Genomic DNA, 20875 nt, shown 5'->3' on the forward strand with positions numbered 1-20875 from the left:
GTGTCTTACATATATATAAACATATATAAACATATATACAGTCTAATTTTCTTAGGGTATTTATACTTTAGGCTAATACATATTCATAGAACTAAAAACAAAAATGATTATGTACAGAGTTACTCATAACATACTTGTAATTGTAAAATATTCAAAACCTATAAATTTTCAAGCAGAGATTAGTTAAATAAATCAGGTATATATTATGCACTGTGGTATAATACAAAGTACAGTAAATAATGTGGAACAAATAGCTGTACACAGGGCTATCACCCCAGTGAAGTAGATCTCCATAAACTGACTTGGAGGAATTTCTAGAAATAATAGGAAGTTAAAAAATGAAAACTTAAAAGGGGCAAACTTGTACTCTCTGGGTAAGAAAAAAAAAGAAATGAGAAAGACAGAAAAAATAGAGGAGACACAGGAAAGCCGTCACAGAACAGCAAGCCTGGTGACCCCCAGAACGAGAGGGAGGACCAAGGGAGGGGAGGCAGCCCTCTAAGCACAGCTTTTCGGTTCATTTCTATATATTTCAAAATAAACCTAAATCAAGAAGGCTAAGAAGACGGGATGAAGACAAGAAAGCAAATGAAACGAAACTGCTGAAGGGAAAATAAAAGCAGTGACCCATCAATGCAACATTTAACACAAGCCCTCTCTCGGACAGGAGGGTCGGGCGTGTGGGGAGGCAGACCGCAGACAAATCATGACATCCTTTAAACCCTGGTTGGTTTTTCTAGTGGTGTGTGCTGAGCAATTCTGAAACCGTCTGAGAAGCATTACAGGACTGAGCAAACGAGCAGATGTGCTGATGACGCTCAGAATCCAGCTCCCCCGGCCGTAAGGTCCCTAACGTAGCAAGAGCCTCTGTCTGGGTTCCTTCTGCTGTGAGGCCATCCCTCAGCTCTGCCTGCACTGCTGGGTCCGGCCCTTGGCGAGTGCTGCTCCAAGGGCTAGAACAGAACAGCAGTGAAGCTGGCGCCCCTGTCTGGACCACCGCCTGTGCTCTGGGGGCACGTGGATCAAGGAGAGGCTGCGTCACTGACATCTTCAGGCATCTAATATGCATGCACAGGTGCCAGTTTTCACTTTACGCTAACACAAATTCATAGAACTAAAAATAAAAACCAATAGGTAAATAAGGGTTAATTGTTACTTTGTACAATTGTTTGGCTTGTTAGACCAACTCAAGAAACTTGTATCTCTCTCTCCTCTCTCTCTCTCTCTCTCTCTCTCTCTCTCTCTCTCTCTCTCTGTCTCTCTCTCTCTCTCTCTCTCTCACAAATTAGTACAAAAAGGAGGCTGGTCCGTGAAGCACAATGCTTTTCTGAGAGGTGCTAGTAGGAGGCAGGACTGGTGGGCAGGGAGGCACCACTGGGTGACTTGCAGGACACCAACAGGGCACTTTGCCTGTGAGGTAAACAAGTCCCATGAAGTACTAGAGGGGCTCTCGAGAGAGCCACCGCATTGTTTACACGTGCTTTTTTTAATTGAAATGTATCTGATTCACAATATTGTGTCAGTTTCAAGTATACAGCATGGTGATTCAGTATTTTGCAGATTATATTCCATTACACGTTATTACAAGAGAATGGGTATATTTCCATGCCATACAGTATATCCTTGTTACTTATCTATTTTATACATAGCAGTTTGTATCTGTCAATCTCATATCCCTAATTTGTCTTTGTCCTCTTCTGTTTCCCTTTTGATAACAAGTGTGTTTTCTGTATCTGTGAGTCTGTTTGTTTTGTGTGTATATATATTCATTTGTATCATTTTTTAGACTCCACATAAGTGATATCATACAGTATTTGTCTTTCTCTGTCTGACTTACTTCACTATATAATATCCTCTAGGTCCACCCACATTGCTGCAAATGGCAGTATTTCATTCTTTTTTATGGCTGAATAATATTCTACAGTGTGTGTGTGTGTGTGTATAAAATCTTCTTAATCCAATCATCTGTCAATGGGTTGCTTCCATAAGCTTTTCAGTTCTGAAGGAAAACAACTGTCTTTCTCTTTAGCCTGATTCACCAACCAAGATGCTCAGTAAGTCAAATGGAAGACTCAACAGATGGTCTGTGAGAAAACTAGGGAAGCAGTTGTATAGCTACTGATGGGTCCAAAAACGTTGCAGACCCTGCATGCTGACTGGCACCAGTGCCTGCCGTTAGCTGTAGCACACCCCTGGGACTAAGGGACAGCCTTTGATGCAGGGAGTTACTGAGACTCACACTTAAATGAGAAAGCATGTGGAGTCCTGAGGATTGCTTTGCTTAGCAACTCAGGTAGCATGAAAAAGAGGGCGATCTTGCTCAACTTAGTGTAGGGTTTGTCACTGTGGAACCCCACTGCAGAACCTGACAGCCCCATACTGCCCAAGGGGGCAGAGGAAAAGGAGGACGAAAGACTCGCACATCTGAGACCTTCCTCACTCCTTGGTTGGGTACTACTTTGGCGCCAACAGGGTAGCCCACCCACTGTGAGGTCCCTGCCCCTGAAAAACACACCTGGATCACCACGTGAAGAGGCTCTGAAGTCTCCGTGCACCACCTGACTGGTCTCTCAAGTGGCGGACGGAGTGAGCACAGGAATAATACAAACTTTAACCAGACTTAGATTTCCAGTTCCATTCAGGCCAACCATGCTGATTCCCCAGCCCAATTAAACCTACTTACAGAGTGACGTCAGCTGGCTCACGGCACCATCCGGATCTTAACTGGCAGATTTCCAGGCATGGAAAAAGCAGCTACCAACAAGACAGTCTGTCATTTGGTCAGTACTGTCAGTACTGTCTGACCACTGAGCAGACCTGAAGATGGTAAAGGGCTCCCACTCCAGGATGATCTGGTTAAAGATCCACCCCTCCAAGTCTCTAGGTCTGGTTACTCAACAGTGGACTCTCAGGAGAACGCTGCTGGACTTCCCACCGAAGACCTCTAGGCCAGGCAGTGGCCATGGACCCCAGCGCACGTCCCCAGCTAACAGCCAAACTGTGACGCCCCTATGACTGATACTAACGCTCCTCCCTCTGCTCCTCCAAGTGCCGCTGGAATGACTCAGAGAACCCTTCACTCCTTCCACCCAGACTTCTCAGCTCCAAAAAAAAAAAAAAACAGGTACCAGGTCAAGATTCCTACGTCAGCAGCAGTGGTCTGGGAATGCACGCCAAGGTCAGAATTCAAAGCGGGGTGGGGGAGTACTGCATTTTCAGGCCTTTTAGGACATCGCTGCACAGGTGACTGACCCCCATAACATCTGAGCCCACGTACTGGGGGAAAGAGGTAACGCTCCCTGGTTTTCCATCTGAGGCCATCACCGAGGCAACCGGTACTTAAACACTGCTCTGAGTATATCCTCTCAATCACAAGACTCCGTTTTTATAGCCCTCACCACTGAGTGCAGGTTGGTGTAGAGGCATTCAGCTCTAAGCCCTGGGGGAACTGCTCATGGGGCGCGTGGAAGACTGTAAACCTCCACGCTGGACAGTGCCCAGCACCTGTGTCTCCCAAAACACATTCCTGGAACAAAAAGAAATAACTGCTGTCATTGCTGAGCTCAACGAAGAGAAAACTCTCCATGAGACCATTTCCCACTCTAATAATGAACTTGACCTTTGCACACAGCCTCGGATGCAGGTGACTCAGTGGACGATTCTGGCAGGCCAGGTCTGCAGTGCAGCCCCGAGTCCTGATGGGACCTGATACTGCAGCTGTCACACAGGCTGTCTTCCTAACAGGAAGGACTCGACATCCAGCAGCCAACCAGTCAAATGCCCTTTGCTGCATCCCTCTGCACACAAATGATAAGGGCAGCTTAACTCACATGGAGTCAGCTGCAGCAGCCCACCAACGTCCTCCACGTGGCTACAGGCCGCTCAGGTGTCTGCCATCAGCGCAGAGACTCAGTTAACACACAGTCATGACCTCTGAGGGGCCTGCTCCGAGAGGGCGTGCTGCCTGCTGCCCAAGTAAGCCCGAGGCGGACAGCACCCAAGAAGGAGCAGACGCCCTGCCGACCGCCCACAGCTCCCGACCGGGCCGCCAGCACAGACGGGGCCCCACTGCCTGCACCCTAGTGAAATTCCGGGCCGTGGTCTCTACGGGGCATGACACCTCACTCCAGGGGAGGAGATGGCCACGCTTTGGCCATTCAACCGCAACAAACAAAAAGAGGCCCAACAGACAGTGAAGAGTTCTTCAACTACCTGCATTTCCACTTTCCTGTGTGGCGTCCTTGCTGTCCTCTCAGCAAGGACACATCCAAGAGGACACCCGGAAGGCCCTCGACCAGGCCTTCCGCGCCTCAGCCGGCGTCTGCGTTACAGACCTCGGAAACAGCGGTGGCACTCACGCTTTAGTCAGAGCGTAAACGTCTATAAGCATTTGCCCAAACACCTATGTGTGAACCCAGATGCAAAAATCTTCCAGCGGGGTTACCGTAAAATAACTGAATGCCTTCTGTGACTGTTCCCCTCGCCAGGAAGCTGTTCCCCTCTGTGTGCACGCGCTCTTCCCTGGAATTTCTGGCTGTGACACTGAGTCCCATGGCTCAAGCTCAGGGTTTCCGCCTGGTCCTCCATCCCAGGCTACATGAAGAGAAGAACTCAGTCCCCGAAATAAAAAGGAGATCTACGGTGAAATCTCCAGATTCCAATTTATAACCAGTGAACAGCCACACTTTCTCTCATTTTTATAAAGTTATAATTAAATTACCATAATGGGAGATCTGACATGAAAACTGTGAGAAAAGTTTAGACGGCTGTGCGTGTGTAAGGTGTTTTATCAAATCATTAATATTCCTCGACTTTAAATATGTTTTATATTGGTCCTGATTTTCTTAGTTTTTTAATATTCTTAGTTACTATATATTCCAAGCAATGAAAACACATGTGCACAAGCTTCTTCATGACGGCACACCTGTAACGGCAGGACACTCAGAACGACGTGAACACCCGAGCACAGGAGACTGAGACTGAGTACCGCACGGAAGCCGTGGTAACACAGACACGGGACGTAATGTGGTACCAGCAGCTGCACATACATGTCGTAACAGGAGCGAAAAGGACCCCGACAAGCTGACCGGGAAGCGTTTCTCAGGAATGATGCCTAGTGGGGAAACACCCGGAAGAGAGTATCCAGCATGCTGCCTTTCGAGCAAGAAGGAAAGGGAAGCTGTACAACACGAGCGCACACGAGTCACTGCAGACACTGCCGGCCCAGCTGTGCCAGTGGCTCCGGGCAGCTCTCAGCACGTCTGTAGCACTGATGGACAGGCTGCGATACAGCGAGTTTCTGAGACTCGTGTTTACTGTCTAAGAATCCAGACCTCTCAGTCTCACTTGACCAGCAGCCTGAGGAGATGGAGCCGCCACCCTGGAGGCGCGCCCCTTGTGAACGAGGGGAGGGACAGCGGCAGCTGCTGGCCACGTCACTGCAGACCCCTGGTTCTGAGTGCCCTGGCAGGGGCCACTTTGTCCAGTGAGGTCAAGGAAGGGGACGGGGAAGAAAAGACACCAACACCTGACACAGTCCTCCTGCTGCTGGCTGACATTTGGTTTCTGAGAGGCTCGGCCACCCACGATGAGCGCCCTGGCACCACCTAGTTCCTCAGCAACAGCGCCCCGAGGACGGGAGGCACGGACTCTCCACCGAGCATCTTATGCCAGGAAGCCACGGGGGCCAACACGCAGCCCCACGAGAACCAAACGGTGAGGACACTTAGTGCCAGGACACATGCTCCTCTCTCTGCCCCTCCCAGAATCAGAGAGCTCAGCCTATGTTTGCCGGAATGCTTGAGTTTAAGAGTAAACCGATTAGGGGTTGGGCCAAGGTCCCTATGTTCCCAGTGGCATCTGAGGATGTACGCCAACTCAGACTTCCAGGAGACAGTGGGAGGAGCCTGCACTCCTTGGGTCATCTGGATACCAGTCTGCCAATGACTGTTATTTCCACAGCTCTGACACCAGGAGGAGGGGGAAAGTCAGTGCCATCTGACCCTCACTTACACCCGACCACGGGCTCGGGGGGACTCCCCTGGGCACCACAAGCCTCTAGTTTTCTAGCTCCCATGACTGAGTGCGTTATTAGTACAGACGTATCTTCTTTGTGAACTCCAACTCGCATCAGCTCCCAGCCCTGGGGAGTAGCGCTGCCGTCGGGGCCACGGCAGTGGGGCAGATGCAAGACTGAAAACCTACCAGACCACCAGTGCTAGAGATCTGCCTCCAAAGACAGCCACTAAGGGAAGAGAAAGAAATTACTGCCCTCTTTGCTGAGCTTAAGCAAACCAAAGACCTCTTTGAGACCACTCCCCGAGTCAGTACCTAAGTCAGCACGGCCTCAGGCGCCTGTCGACTCAACTGGTTACAGGCAGTTTAACCCTGTGGTGCAGACAGATCAGGACGCTGGTACTGCCTGCCACTGTGACGGCCACAGAGGCCACTGCCTGAGCCCAGGGAAGCAGGTGCGAAGCCACTCGTGTTGCAAATGCCCTCTGCAGCGCCCTGTCCACGTAAATGCTCAGGGTCAGTTAGCTTTGTGGGTAATGGGCTGCAACACACCTGAAATGTCCTTTCACAAGGCCACAAGCAGAAACAAGTCCTGCTCCCAGATGGGGCATTAGCCTCCCACTACACTGGTGACATCGTCCTGGAGGGCCCAGGCAAGGGAACTACCGAACCAGGACAGGACACTACGTTCACCTGCGTTCTGCAACACAGCCGGGTCGTTAACGGGGATGTGGTGCAAGGACCTCGCACCCAGGCGAACCCAGGGAAAACGGCAACGTGCGTCACTGCAGGGGAGACAACTGCCAACGCCTGTCCTCTCGGCCGCAGCAAACACAGGAAGGGCCAGAAACCTGTGGGATTATCCACCGCTCGCACTCACGTGCTCCCCAGTGCGGTGCTAACTGCAACCATCTGTTGAGTTACCCAAAAGGCCTCTTCATTCAAGTGGCTGTCAGCCAACAGGATGCTCTGGAGGCCAGCGAACGGGCCTCCCCGGCCTCTCCTCCCCAAGGCCCCTGACCTGCTGCTGAGTTACAGCTCGCAGCACCTCCTCTGTCCAGCAGCTGGAGCCTCTGGAAGGAGGCGGCTGCACGGGACACTGGACTGCACTGGGCTGGTGGGCTCCGCACTTCGGGGAGTTACCTGAAAGGCACACACCTTTTGAAGGACAATTATTTGCCTTTTACTGGTGTTAGTGGATAATGAGCGCGTGACCCACGGCTACGAAAACCGGAAATCCCGAGCAAAGCCGCGGACGCTCCAGCCTTGGCGCCCCGGTCACCTGAGGGCAGGTTATGCTTCGAGTCCAAGCATAACGTTTCCACAAGATCTACAGTGAAATAGATTTATGAGCCAGAGGACAAGGTCTTTGGCTGTAATCGATCTTCAGTCATTTAAAGCTACCTGTACTTACACTTACGGAGTCTCTTCTCTCTCTGTCTCTGTGCTTCTGGTTGGGTTTCTGACGCTGGTTCCTGGTGCTCCGGCGTACGATTTTCATATGATGCTCTATCATAACCTACGTGAGATATATATTTAGTCCACTAAATAGAAAAATACATCTATTGTGAAATCTCTATATGTCAAATTTATAACAAACACACAGTAACATTCTCATTTTTATGAAGTTGTAACTAAATTACCATAATGCTAGATCTAGTAAGGTTATTGTGAGAAGCATTTTAATAGATGTGTTTTGAAGCTTTCTTGTTACTTCATAAACATTTCTAGGCATTACATATAGTTTATATTTGTCTCTGTTTCTCTTAGGTTATTTATGTTTTGTAGATCATGTTGACTTCATAGACCAACCAATAAAACGCATATGTACAATTTGCTAATTACAGCATTACTTGTAATTGCACATAAATGCTCATGCATGGGAGTGAATGAATAAGCTAGTATGTACTATAAACTTCATCAATTACGGTAAATATGGTTCAAACAGCTGTGTGTAGATAGTTAAAAGGAATCAAATGAACCTCTATAAACTGAATTGGAGAGATTTTAAGGAGACAATATTAAGCAGGGGAAAAAACCCAAAAGGGAAAAACTTGCAGGGTACACACTAGATAAGGAAGAAAGGGAAATAAGAAAGAGAATTAGAGATACTTACCTTTACAAAATGAAATAAGTGAGACAGAAAATAATGGAGCTGGTTACCTGCAGGACGAAAGGGAGAGAGCTGGGGGAGAGACGGCTCTCCTCTAAGACACCTGGATGCATTACTTTTTACCTTGAGAAACAGGTTCATCTTCCAAATATTTCAAAAATAAATTAAATCACAAAAAAGGAACTAAAACTGAAAGCAAACTTAAAGAAATGAGCCTAGTGAGAGAGAAAAGCACTAAGGCCAGCAACTCGTCAGCACAGTGTCTGACACCCGCGGGCAGAGGCTGGAGACTGTAAACACACGGCGAGCATCTCCAGTTGGCTGGTGTTTCTAGACCTCTGTGCTAAGCAATTCCAAAATCATGTTAGAAGCACAGCAAGATGGAACAAATGAGTAACGTGTTATGTTTATTCTGTCAGGACTCACACGTGGAAGAAATACACACACAGGAAATAGAAGAAGGCAAGAACAAGCCCTGAGGGAATGGACCAAATCGAAGATTTCCAAGATTTATCATGAACTCTAAGCGCGTCTATGCAGGCTTGTACGCACACGTGCAAGTCTGCAGGCACACGTGTGTATGAATCATATGTGGATACGTATATACGTTTATGTAAACACGTGAATGTACTTAAGGAGGCTGACTCCAGGCTGGGCACAATCACAGACAATCAGAGGCCGACCCGGCAGTTTTCATGGGGAAAGGAGCGCCTCAGCCCACAAGAGACTCGAGGTAGCTGTGGTCGTGGACACCGCTGCCTTCCCCGCCACGCTCTCATCCTGCTGCTTTCTGAGTCCGCTCACCTCACGGGAAGCCTCCTGGCAGGGGTGGGGGTAAGCGGGGGCTCACTGGGCACTGACCTGTGCAGCGGCCCACTCACGCACCACACTGCCTACATTGCCTTGTGGGTGGGGCTGGAAGACCCTTTCCTCAGGCCCGACTTGGCACTCAGGACGAGCCTCCACCCAGCCCTCCCACCACTACCTCCCAAGGACACAGGACCCACAAAACAGCAAGAGCCTTTTGTCTGGGCTCCTTCAGCTGTGGGACCGTCCTCTCCCACGTCTCAGGCCAGTCTGCACTGGTGCATCTACCCTCAGCCCTGCTGTTTCAAGAGCGGAAACAGAACGCTGCTGGAGCTGGGCCCTTTCCTCTCGCTTGCACTATTGCAGTACATGAATAAAGGCTTGATTGTTACTTTGAGTTTGGCTTGTTACTTTAATTGGCCATCCCGGGAACTGGCACCTCCCCCTCAAATTGGAGCAGCAAGCAGGGGCAGTAAGCCCAGTGCTCTATGGAAGGCAGAGCTCAGGGGGCGTAGTGAGTCTGGGGGCACGGCGGGCTGGGGTGGCGGAGGGCGCTGCAGGGCCATCAGCAGGGGGCCAGCGCGTGCAGAAAGCGCTGCGGCCACGCGGGCGCTCCCGGGGGCAAGGGTCACTTGCAGATGGGCTTTCAGCTTGGGGGGGGCAAAGGTTCTTCCCTTCAGATCTCGATCCACTGGCCAGGACACCTGCAGGGCAGTCAAGTTAGAGACTCGGCAGAGGGGCTCTGAGAAGCCCAGGGACGCAACCTGCGGCGACTGCTGGGGGTCCGGCAGTGCTGCCAGCGGTGGGGCCAACGTCACCGGGGCCACCCCTCGTCGCGGTGCACCCAGGGACCGTGCTCGGCTCTGAGCTTGTTCCTGGAACCGAGGTCAGCCTGTGACTTACTGGGCCATGTGCTTTAGTGAAAACAAACATGAGAACCATGGGGTCACTTTTCCCAGCTATGAAAGAGATCTTAAACCCTGGTAGCCTGCCTCCACGTTGAAGGAATTCATCTTGTTAAACTTAGTGGAAAAGGGCGCACGCACTGTTGAGCTTGTCACTACACAACACGTTCTTCAGAGAGCCTTGGGAGCAGTCACGTTGGCTGACGAGGTGGGAAAGGGGGGAGTGAAAAGAGCAAACACTGGAGACCCCCTCCGTCCTCAGCTGGGCACAGTTCTGGCTCTGACAGGATGGCCCACCTCTGATGAGTTCCCCGCCACCGAAAGCCATGTCCACACCACCAGTGCAGAAATGAGAGCGTCCCTCTGAGCCACGCCGGTGGTCCCAGAGTCTACACCGATGGAGTGAGGATGGAGATTCTTCACCAGACCCAGACTTCTTGATTCATTTATTCCAGTCTTTCTAATTTCAAACTCAAGTAAACCTCCCCATAAGCTCTGGTCGCTGGGCAGCGCACAACCTGGGCATTAACTGACAACCTGCTGGCGCTGCTGCCAGGGCAGCAGCAACCTACCAACCATAAAGCAACATGAAAATGGTCCCCAGGAACCTGCTCCCAGACAATCCGGGCCTAGGTCTCTAGAAGAGACCTACAGGAACATCCAGTGATGAGGGTCAAAGAAGCAGGCCAAAGGGCTCGCTACCAAGGAACCCGGCCTGCAGGGGCCGAGGGATGCCCAGAAGGAGGCTGACCTGGGGGCCACGTGCTGACAGCCCCTGTGAGCAACACATGTGCTGTCATCATCTCCTTCTGCTGAATCTTCACCAGAATCTGAGAGCCCACCAGCCCTTATCAAGCACTCTCCACTTTCAAAGATGAGCAAGACAGTGGGTTAGACCAGGTCCCTCATTCCTCAGCGGGAGCGTGACGACCTAGGCTAAGGTCAGGGGTCAATGGGGAGGCGGGGAAGAGCTGGATCTCTCGGCCTTTTGGATAACGGGACTGGGGCTGACCTCAGCCCCGACACCGGGGTGAGGCAGAGACACAGTGTCCACTAGGTGAGGGCACGGGGTCCGGGTAAGGGTCCCAGGCCATCGGGTCGGAGGCTATTACCAATGGGCTCCTTACCCAGACCCAGCGGGGATCGTGGCCCTTCAGCTCGCTACACACAAGCTCACAGTCCCACTCGGGGCACAGCAGACGTCCTCTCTGTTGATGACATCCTCTCAGTGGGCCCAACATGGGCACTGCCAAAGGCTGGATGCCCAGCAGACCCACATGCGGCAACTCAGTGGGGCCTTTACTACAGACAAGGCAGAGTTACCTGGTGCCCTGATAAAATTCCTGAGTATGATCTGTAAGGGGCAGACACCTCACTCCAGAGATGAGTCCCAGGCGCTGGTCCTCTCCACCGCAACAAGTGGAAAGAAGGCCCAGTGCCGGCGGGGTAGTTACACGACGTGCACGCTCCTATTCCCCATGCAGGGTCCGTGAGGGCACCTCCCTTCAGTGAGGCCACGACCAAGGGGATGCCATGGAGGCCCTGCGAGGCCCTGCCTCCCCCTGCACCCTTCTACCCAACGTGCTCTCTGAGTTACAGAACTCGGCAGTATCTCTGTGTACCAACTGGAGGCTATGGCAGAAGACCACCAACACAGGGCAGAGGTGCCCCTTTGCGCTTTCAAACTCCTATCTCCAGGAGCCAGCTGGAAGGTACACAATCTTTACAAGACATTTACTGGCCTATTACAGAACCATGGTGGATACTGAGTGGTTGACCTATGACCACGGAACACCCACGGGGCCAGAAATACCAACCAAAGGGCACGGGTAATTTTGTCTTAGTTCTCTAGTTAAATTAGGGTAGTCACACTGTAAGTCAAGATGTAAGGTTTCTATAAAATATATGTTCAAATACATATTCATGAACCAAAGAAAAGACCTTCTGAGGAGCTTAACTGAAAATAATTTAAAGTTATCTATAATTAGTATACTTACCACTGAGTCTTTTCCCTTCAGAAGGTCTTTGTTTCTTTGCTTCCAGCTGGGTTTCCAACACTGAGTCCTGGTGCTCAAGCACAGGGTTTTCAGCTGGTCCTTCATCATGAGCTACATAAAGAGAGGTATTCAGTCCAATAAACGGAAAAACAGAAATACTGTTTGACTCTATACTTTCAAGTTACTGACAAACGTACCTCAGCACTTTCTCCCATTCTAAAGAATTATAATGTTCATAATGCTAGATGCGATATAAAAATGGCGAGAAGGGTTTCTAACGGATGCGTGTGGCTCAGGGCCACAGGACAGCTCTGGACCCGGGGGTACCTGCTGCTGTGACCTCCACAGAGGCTTACTGTCCAGCTGAGAGAAGCAGGTATGCAGCAGCTGATGCCACAAACGCCCTTTTAAATACTCCTGTTCGCACAGAAGACCAGGATCAGTCTGCCTTACGCGGAATGGAGGCACACGTCAGGATGACTGTATGCGTAAGCTCACTACGTGCACCTGTATGTGGATGTGCATGTGTTCAAACTGAGGCACTGACTCCAGGCCAACATCCTACGTGTGATCTTCCAGGCCCAACCTCAGACAATCACAAAGGCTTGACTGTCAGCTGTCGTGGGGGAAGTCCTCCCCCCCCCTCCCTGCACTCGAGGCTCGGCCAGGGCCCTGCAGACACCAGAGGAAGCTGCAGTCATGGACTAAGGCCCCTCCAGGCTGGCAGGATCTGCATTCTTAGTCTGGGTGCCTCGATGCCGAGGCATTCTTTGGTGGGTCCCCTCAGGCAGCACACTGACCCAGACCACCTTCCGCTGGCCCCCGCAGACACTCTCACTGGTTCTGACTCCGTTTCCAGTGCTTTCGCATTCCTAGCCCTCTCCACTTCCACCTCATCTCAGCCTCCAGTCAACAGACAGAAACAGCTCTCTGTCTGGGGCTCCCCCCGCTGTGGAGACCACCCTCCAGCCAGCCCTGTCAGCACGGCTACCTCTGACCCCCATCAAGGCTGCTCTCGGGGGACAGAGCCCTGGTGCAGCTGGGACCAGCCTGTGCAGACTCTTCTGCTACCACAGTGTGTGGTTAACGCTTACTCCCGCTTTCAATTTACTTTCTATCTTAAGTGACCAACTCAAGAACCGGCAGCCCTCTCCCTGACAAGTCAGCGCAGCCATCAGTGTGGTCAACGGAGCGCAGTCCCCTCCTGGAAGGAGCCGCAGTGCGTCCTCAGGGCTCTGTAAGGGGCACGACCGGCTCATCTACAAGAGTCAGAGGCCCCCCGGGCACGTGAGCACTCCGGTCACCGCGTCTCAGGAGGTGCTGGCGGACTGTGCAACGTGCTTTAGGAGAGCGCTGTTTCATCGTTACAGCCGCTTGTTTGTTCTCTGAAGGAACTACGGTCCTTCTATTTTAACAGCCCTGTTTTACTGGCCAAGATGCCCAGTGGCTGGGTCAAATTAAACATCAAACAGAGGGATTTTGACAAAACTGGGAAGCAATTCCTAGGTTAATTACAGTTCCATCAGTCATGGGCCTGAAAGCTGTTGGCGACCCTGCACTCAATGACTACCGTTAGTTCCAATGCTCCTGGAACTGACACTCGGCCTGCGACGCAGTGACTCCTGAGATGCAAGATTTAATGACAAGGAAGGCAGAGTGCTTAGCACCAATTCTCCCAGCGACCTGAGGAGACCTTAGAGATGTGGGTAGCTCATCTTCACACTTAAAGAAGCATTCTGTTAAAGAAGTGATCCTGTAAACCTGCTGCGTGGCTAATACAGAAACCCGCTCCTGGAGGACTTGGCAATGGCCACATCGCACAAGGAGGTGCAAGAAAGGAGTACGAAAAAACACAGCCAACATCCAAGACTCTCTCCTTGCTTGGCTGGGTCCTGGTCAGGATGTGACAGATGGCTCATCTTTGTCTGTGTAGAACCTGTTCTGAGTGTACTTGAAAAGACCACAGGGACTCCATGAGCCACCCTGGTGGTACCAGGATACACAGTGAAGGAATAATGATGTAGATGATGAGAATTTTTTTTTTTAACCAGACTCAGGTTTCTTGGTTCATTTGTGCCACTACTCCTGGACACCAAACTCAATCAAACATCTTCATAAGGTCTGGGAAATTGGTCTACAACATAATCTTTTTTCCAACATTTTAAATCAACTGTACTTCAGTTAAAAAGCAAACAAACTACCAACTAACCCATTTAAAATATGGGCAGAAGAACTGAACAGACACTTTTCCAAAAGAGGAAAAGCAGACAGCCAACAGGAACATGAAAAGTTGCTCAACATCACTAATATCAGGAAAATGCAACTCAGAATCACAATGAGACACCATCTCACACCTGTCAGAATGGCCACCATCAAAAACAACACAAACATAAATGTTGGCAAGGATGCAGAGAAAAGGGAACCCTTGTACACTCTTGGTGGGAATGCAAATTGGTGCAGCCACTATGGAAAATAATATGGAGGTTTCTCAAAAACCAAAAAGTAGAACCACCATATGGCCCAGCAATTCCACTCCTGGGCATATATCTGAGAAAAACAAAAACATTAATTCAAAAAGATATATACACCCCACTATTAACAGCAACACTATTTATAACTGCCAAGATACGGAAGCACCCTAAGCGCACATCACTAGATGAATGGATAAAGAAGATGTAGCATATGTGTGCAGTGGAACACAACATAACCTTGACCTTAACTGACAACTTTCTGGACACATAGTAGTGGATAACGCCAGGAAAAAATGACTGATCAGAAGAGAGAGTGATGTAAAAACGGCAGGGTAGTAACCCCTCCTGGACCATGTGGGCAAAGGCCTTAAAGAGATCAAAGCGTGTGTTTACCCCAAAACAGGGTCTCAAAGGAGCAGACTGATGGGCTGTGTACCAAGGACCGGGCAGTGGGGTGAGGCGAGCCGGACTAACGCAGACACCACGCTTCTGCTTTTCCCAGGGACACGCACCACAAATCAGAGCACTCTCCCAACTTCTACCAAGATGTTATGGGTTTCAGAATAAACAAGACCACAGGTTAGGGCAGGCCCCAGGTACCCAGGGGGAATGTGAGGACTTGTGCTGAAGTCAGAGTTCAGCAGAGACGTGCAGGAGAACTGCATGCCCGGGCCTTTGGGGTGCTGGTGCTCTGACCACTGTGTTCCGCACAACCCCCAACACCCGGTGAGGGGGCAGTGATAACGCTGAGGTGGTCGTCCAAAGCCACCAACCACGGGAAAACTCCCCAGACCCCACATCAACAGTGTGCCCACTCAGGCCACCTCAAAATCCCTATGCTGTGGCCCCCGCTACAGAACGTATCATTGGTATAGCTGTACTGCTAACACGAAGCCCCACCTGCACCACCCCTAAGTCCTGATGGAAACTGCCACTTTAGCAAGACGGGCGGAAGGCTGTGACACCGCCCAACTACCAGAATCTAGTGCCTTGCTTCCCAAAAAGAAATGCCTAAGGAAGAAGAATAAGTAATTGTCCTTACTGGTCAGCTTAATGAAGCAGAAACTGTCCCTGAGATTGCTTCTTCATTCAACAGCTCAGTGGACCTGGGCATAGGTCCTTGTGTGTGCACAGCTCCAGTGACGACTGGCAGCTCAGTGACGCAGTCCCAGGCACCAGCTGTCTGTGACGTTGTGACTGCCACAGAAGCTACTGTCCAGGTGAGGGGATTTGGTGTTTTATAACAGACAATGAAACACCCGAGGCAGCATCACGGTCAGCTTGCCACATGGGGAATGGATTGCAACGCCTCACTGATGTCCTTCCAGAAAGCTAAATAAACTCAACTCTCCGTCATCAGACAGCCATGCCTGGGAAACATCCTGCACCCAGAGGGAGCACATCCCCCAAGGGCACCACCAAACAAGGGCCAGTGGTCCTCCTGACCCACATGCAGCAACGTGGCTGGACCATTACTACAGTTACCCAGCACCTAACCGAAGCCCCTGGGCGTGACCTGTAACCTCCCATTCCAAAGAGGAAGCCTGCCAAGCCCCGGCCCCCTCCACCTCAGCAAATGAAAGCGAGGCCCCGCGGTGAGTGGGATGTTTGGCTACCGGCACTCTCATCTTCCTTACGGGGGTTCTTGGTGGCATCTGCCCATTAGGTTACCAAAAAGACCACTCCTTTCAGTGGAGCCACAGAGGAGGCACTTGAGGCTCCCCAACAGGCCTCTCAGGATACCCTTCCCTTGCACCCACTGATCCCCAGTTGCTGTTTGAGTTACAGCTCTCAGCAACAGTTCTGCTCACCAGTCACAGTCTGTGGCAGAAGACTACTGCCACAGGGCGCGGCGCCCTCTGCTCTTCCAGCCTGCTGGAAGGTACGTGTCCTCCTGCAAGAAAATTATTGCTCTGAAACTGAGTGTCCGACTGTATGCCCCACGGCTGTGAAACAATACAACTGGCAATACCAGCGAAAGCTATGAACTCTCTGACTTTTGTTGTCTAATGGTCTTAGCGTATTTACAACGATGGTCCAAGAAACGAGAAATGTTGCATAAAATGTAATGTCAGACACATATTCATGAAATAAAAAAATCTGCCGAGCTTAATCAAAATAATTTAAATTTATCTGAAATTATCATACTTACTAACGTCTGTTTCACCTCCAGGTGTCCTTTGTGTGTTTGCTTGCTCTTGTGTTGTCGATGGTAAGGCTTGATGCTCATATGTAAGATTTCCATCTGGTACCTTATCCTGAGCTACTTAAGGAGAAGCACATAATCAAACAGAAAGACAGATCTACTGTGAGACCCCTAACTCACATTTACAGAGATTTATGCACAGCATACATTTTCCTCATTTTTATAGTCATATGTAGATTACCATAATGCCAGATCTAATATGAAAATAGAAGAGTCTTAGTTGGTATATGTTGAAAGTGTCTCAACATTTTATTAAAAATCCTAGGCATCAAATATGCTTTATATTATTTCTCTTTTTCCTAAGCTTTTCATGTAAGTTAAAGCTTAAATACAGCATCAAACACCAGCAAGACAGAGGACTAAAGAAGCTCCAAGGCCCTCTTTCCCCCATGGACACAGAGGTAGCAACATACACCGGCCAAAATACCTTGATGTGAACTCTAGAAACCAGTTAAGAATCTTCATCACTTATGTGGATTATTTACCAAGAAAACCTGCACCAAAAAGGGTAGGAAAGCTCATGGCATCTTGCCCATCGTAGCCCTCCCCACCTGCCCTGCACAGTGCGCCACAATCACAAGGAAGCCTTCTAATTTCCAGCTCCTCCACTGGGGTAAAAAGAGTGAAACTTGCATGCAACTTTCTGGCATGTCTAGGCAGTGCCTGCGGCACTGGTTTCTGTCTTGCCTGACCTGGTGAGTTGGATGGGGACAGCTGCAGAGCTGGGTCCCAAGTTAAAGGCTGCTGAAAACAAAGGCGAGTGCCATGACGCATCAGAGCTGCGGAAGTATGAAGCTGTGCAAATGACGGAGGAGCAGGAGCTCACAGGCTGAGGAACGTAGCAGAAGCCACCAACACAGTTCCTGAGAAGAAGCAGGAGAGAGACTCCTAGGAAAAGAGTTAAAAGTAGCCACACACACTAGAAAATTAAATTTAATTAAAAAATATAAAAATGAAGACTAAAACTGAAAGCCAACGTAACGAACTTGCTGAAGGAAAAGAGAAGCACAAAGCCAAGCACCTTACCAACAGGACTCGACACACTCTCAGCCTTGGGCAAGAGAGTGGGATGTAAAAAACATCCACAAAAATGTCAGTGGGCGTTTTCCTGGTGGCGTCAGCTAGGCTGTTGTGAGCAATTTTAGAAGTGCTACAGGAAGGAGTGAGCGTTTAAACGTGCTGATGCTGCTGGAAGCCACTGTGCAAGGACACACATAGAGGGTGGAGGGAGGCAGGAACGAGCCCTGAGGGGCCAGCTGGAGCTGAGGGGCCAGGAAGAGCGCAGGATTCCAAAGTGTGTCTGTGTTCGCAGGTATACGTGTGGATGGATGTGTGTGTGCACATCCTGTGTGTGACCTCTCAGCCCCACAGGAACTCACAGAATGACTGGAGTCCGCATAGCAGAAGCCTCCAGCCCACGCTGACGCGACGCGCAGTCCTGCGTGCACCGCTGCCGACCCCGAGCCCCTACTCCAGCTGACCAGGGTCCCACACGCACCTGCGTTCCAGCCCAGGCACCTCCACTCGGAGGCCTCCTGAGACACTGCACTGCTCAGACGCCTCTGCCTAGACCACCTTATTAGGTGCACCTGGAAGGCACTTTTCACAGTCTGACTCAGGGTAAAGTACTCATCCACTCTCAACTCTGCCTTGTCAACCTTCAGGGCCCAGGGCCCAGGGCTCTTTCAAACAGCAGGAGCCTTTTGTGTGGGCCAGGGAAATGCTGCCCTACCCTCTCCTGTCTCTAATGACACACCTGACCCTTGACCAGTGCTGGAAAATGCAGACTGGTAGAGCTTCAGCCCTTTTCTGTTTAGATTCCTGTTATACTATATCAGGCTAAGTGAATAAATGCTTACTTTTACTTTGTTTGGTTTGTTATCTTAATTGGCCAACTTGGCAACTGGCAGCTCTCTCTCTGGTACAGTGAGCAAACTGATCAACAGAACAAAATGCTTTTCCAAAAAAGTAAAATCCCTGTAGACCCTACACAGCACTCGTAGGTGTCAGAAAACAGGTGGGTCACCCTGGGGCAGGAGGTGCCGGGGAACAGGTGGGTCACCCTGGGGCAGGAGGTGTCGGAGAACAGGTGGGTCACCCTGGGGCAGGAGGTGCCAGGGAACAGGTGGGTCACTGGGGCAGGAGGTGTTGGGGAACAGGTGGGTCACCCTGGGGCAGGAGGTGCCGGGGAACAGGTGGGTCACTGGGGCTGGGCAAAAGCAGCACTCCAGAGGGTGAGGCTCCAATGGGAACCTCTGCCAGTCATGCCAGTGCATCTCGAGGAGCGCTGGTGAGGCCGCAGAGCACCCCAGAAGGTTCTCGAGAACTGTTAAATACGACTGTCAGTTTGAGGGGAACACTGGTCCTTCACTTTAGCCTCCAAGCTCTGGTCAACTTCCCCTGATGTCCCTCTGACCTCAGGGCTGAGAAAGTGAGGGCAGCAGTTCCCAGGTTAATGGCTACGGTTCTCCAGGTGGACCAGATGTCATCAGAGACCCTACAAGCTCAGTCACACTCTCCGACCACTGTTAGTTGTGAGGCCTGACAGTGAGACCCCTGCTTTCAGTGAGAAAGAACGTAAAAGGGCTTTGGAACACTTCTTCCACTGACCCGGAGAGAACCCCAAAGAGTGGGTCGCACCAGACCCAGGTTACTAGGTTCGCTTCTGTGACTCTCGCTGGTTACCAAGCTCAATCAAGTCTCCCCATAAGCTGTGGCCATCAGTTGTCACACAGTCAGATCTTAGTTGGCAAAGTTTCAGGCACACAAAAATTGGCTGCTGCCCAGAAAGGAAAAGTGATGTAAAAATGGTGATAATGCTCCCTCTCCTGGATGACGTGGGCAACAGCCGTAACTTAGGGTCCCCAGAGGAGTAAAGTAATGCTCCCCGCCAAGGCAGAGCGCTGGTCAGATTACGGGCTGTGAGGACCCCACGGGTAGGCCCACTAGGGCCCACTCTGTGGTGGCCGCCGTGTATACAGCAGGTGCTGCTCCCCCTCAGTCAACCCCGAGATGCATCAGACACCGCCACACACACTCATCCCGACTGCAGCTGCCAATCCAAACAAACAGCATGGGGTTACACCGATGCACCTACGTCCCCAGGGAAGACACGAGGGCCCGTTCCACGGACGAAGTTCACACTGCAGGTGGAGGGTAATCGTACTTCTGGGGCTTTCTGGACACCTGTACACTAGTAACCATAGTCCCTACCAGCCTCACAACAGGATGAGGGGAAAACAAACCATGCTGTCTGATCTGGGGCCACCAGCACCGACAGAAACCTCCTCCGGCCAGACTCTGGTCCATTCCATTGTTACCGCCTCTACTACTGAATGCACTGTTGGCAGAGATGTGCCATTTATGTGACCCAGCACTCTCACTCACTCTAAATTCTGATGGGATTTGCTGAAGTTAGGATATGTTAACAGGCGGAGAATCTTCAGCCACCCAATGACCAGAATCCAGTGCCCCTATCTTCCAAAAGCAATACTGACCACCTGGGTGTAAACAACAAACGTGTCCTTGCTGCTGAGCTTACAGAAGCCAGCACATTCCATGGACGATTTCTCCACTCAGCAGCCCCGCGTGGCTTACGCACGACGGTCTGGGGGCTGATTAAGGCTGCACAAAGTGCCAGTACCAAGGAGGCACGAACGCTGTGCCTGCCGTGGATGCTGTCGCCCAAGAGGAAGAGACCTGGCACACAGCAACCCTCTTCATGCACATGACAGGATCAGTGAACCCTAATGTAGGGGTAACTGAAATATGCCACTAACGTCCTTCCCCAGGGCTCCCTAAGTTCCCCATCTGCGTGTCTTCAGCCAGTCGGGCAGGACATGGACAAAGCCCACTCAGAGGGACTCCTAGCCTTCCACTACACTGACAGCATCCCTCTGGGGGGCCCAGACAAAGGCGCCATCCCACAGGGCTGCACTCCTGCTCATCCACATGGGGCAACGCGGCTGGGCCATTAATACAGACAAGGGCCTCATGTCCAAGTGAAACTCCAGGCCATGTGACCTACAGCAAATGTAACATCTTATTCCAGAGGAGACGTCTGCAAATCTCTTGGCCCTCTCTTCCCCAAGTTATACAGAGCCTGAAGGCTGGTGGGACTCTGACTACTAACATACTTGCGTTCTTCCCGCAGGGACCTGACGGCTCACATGCACGGGGTGAGCATAAGGGTTGTTCCCTCTGAGTGGAAACCCAACCAGCAAGACGCTCCAGAGGACTTCCAACAGGCCACCCACGCTGCCTTCCCTGGGCCTCTCTGACCCCTGCTGCTTGCTGGTGACTGAGCTCAGCAACATCTCTTCACCCACTGGAACTACTGCAAAAGGACACTGACACAGGTC

At 50.9% G+C, this 20875-nt stretch overlaps 1 protein-coding gene across 1 annotated transcript in view; it reads right to left on the reverse strand.

The window, feature by feature from the left end:
- CCDC7 (coiled-coil domain containing 7) overlaps positions 1–20875 on the reverse strand; it is a 193243-nt gene that overhangs the window by 51558 nt on the left and 120810 nt on the right. Inside the window, exons 20-22 of the mRNA XM_032474099.1 lie at positions 16461–16571; positions 11838–11948; positions 7430–7534 (exon numbers count right to left, since the gene is read on the reverse strand). Coding sequence (XP_032329990.1) covers positions 7430–7534; positions 11838–11948; positions 16461–16571 — 327 coding nt within the window. The remainder of the gene's footprint in view (positions 1–7429; positions 7535–11837; positions 11949–16460; positions 16572–20875) is intronic.

The sequence above is a fragment of the Camelus ferus genome, chromosome 35 (assembly GCF_009834535.1).
Source record: "Camelus ferus isolate YT-003-E chromosome 35, BCGSAC_Cfer_1.0, whole genome shotgun sequence".
Taxonomy (NCBI): Eukaryota; Metazoa; Chordata; class Mammalia; order Artiodactyla; family Camelidae; genus Camelus; species Camelus ferus.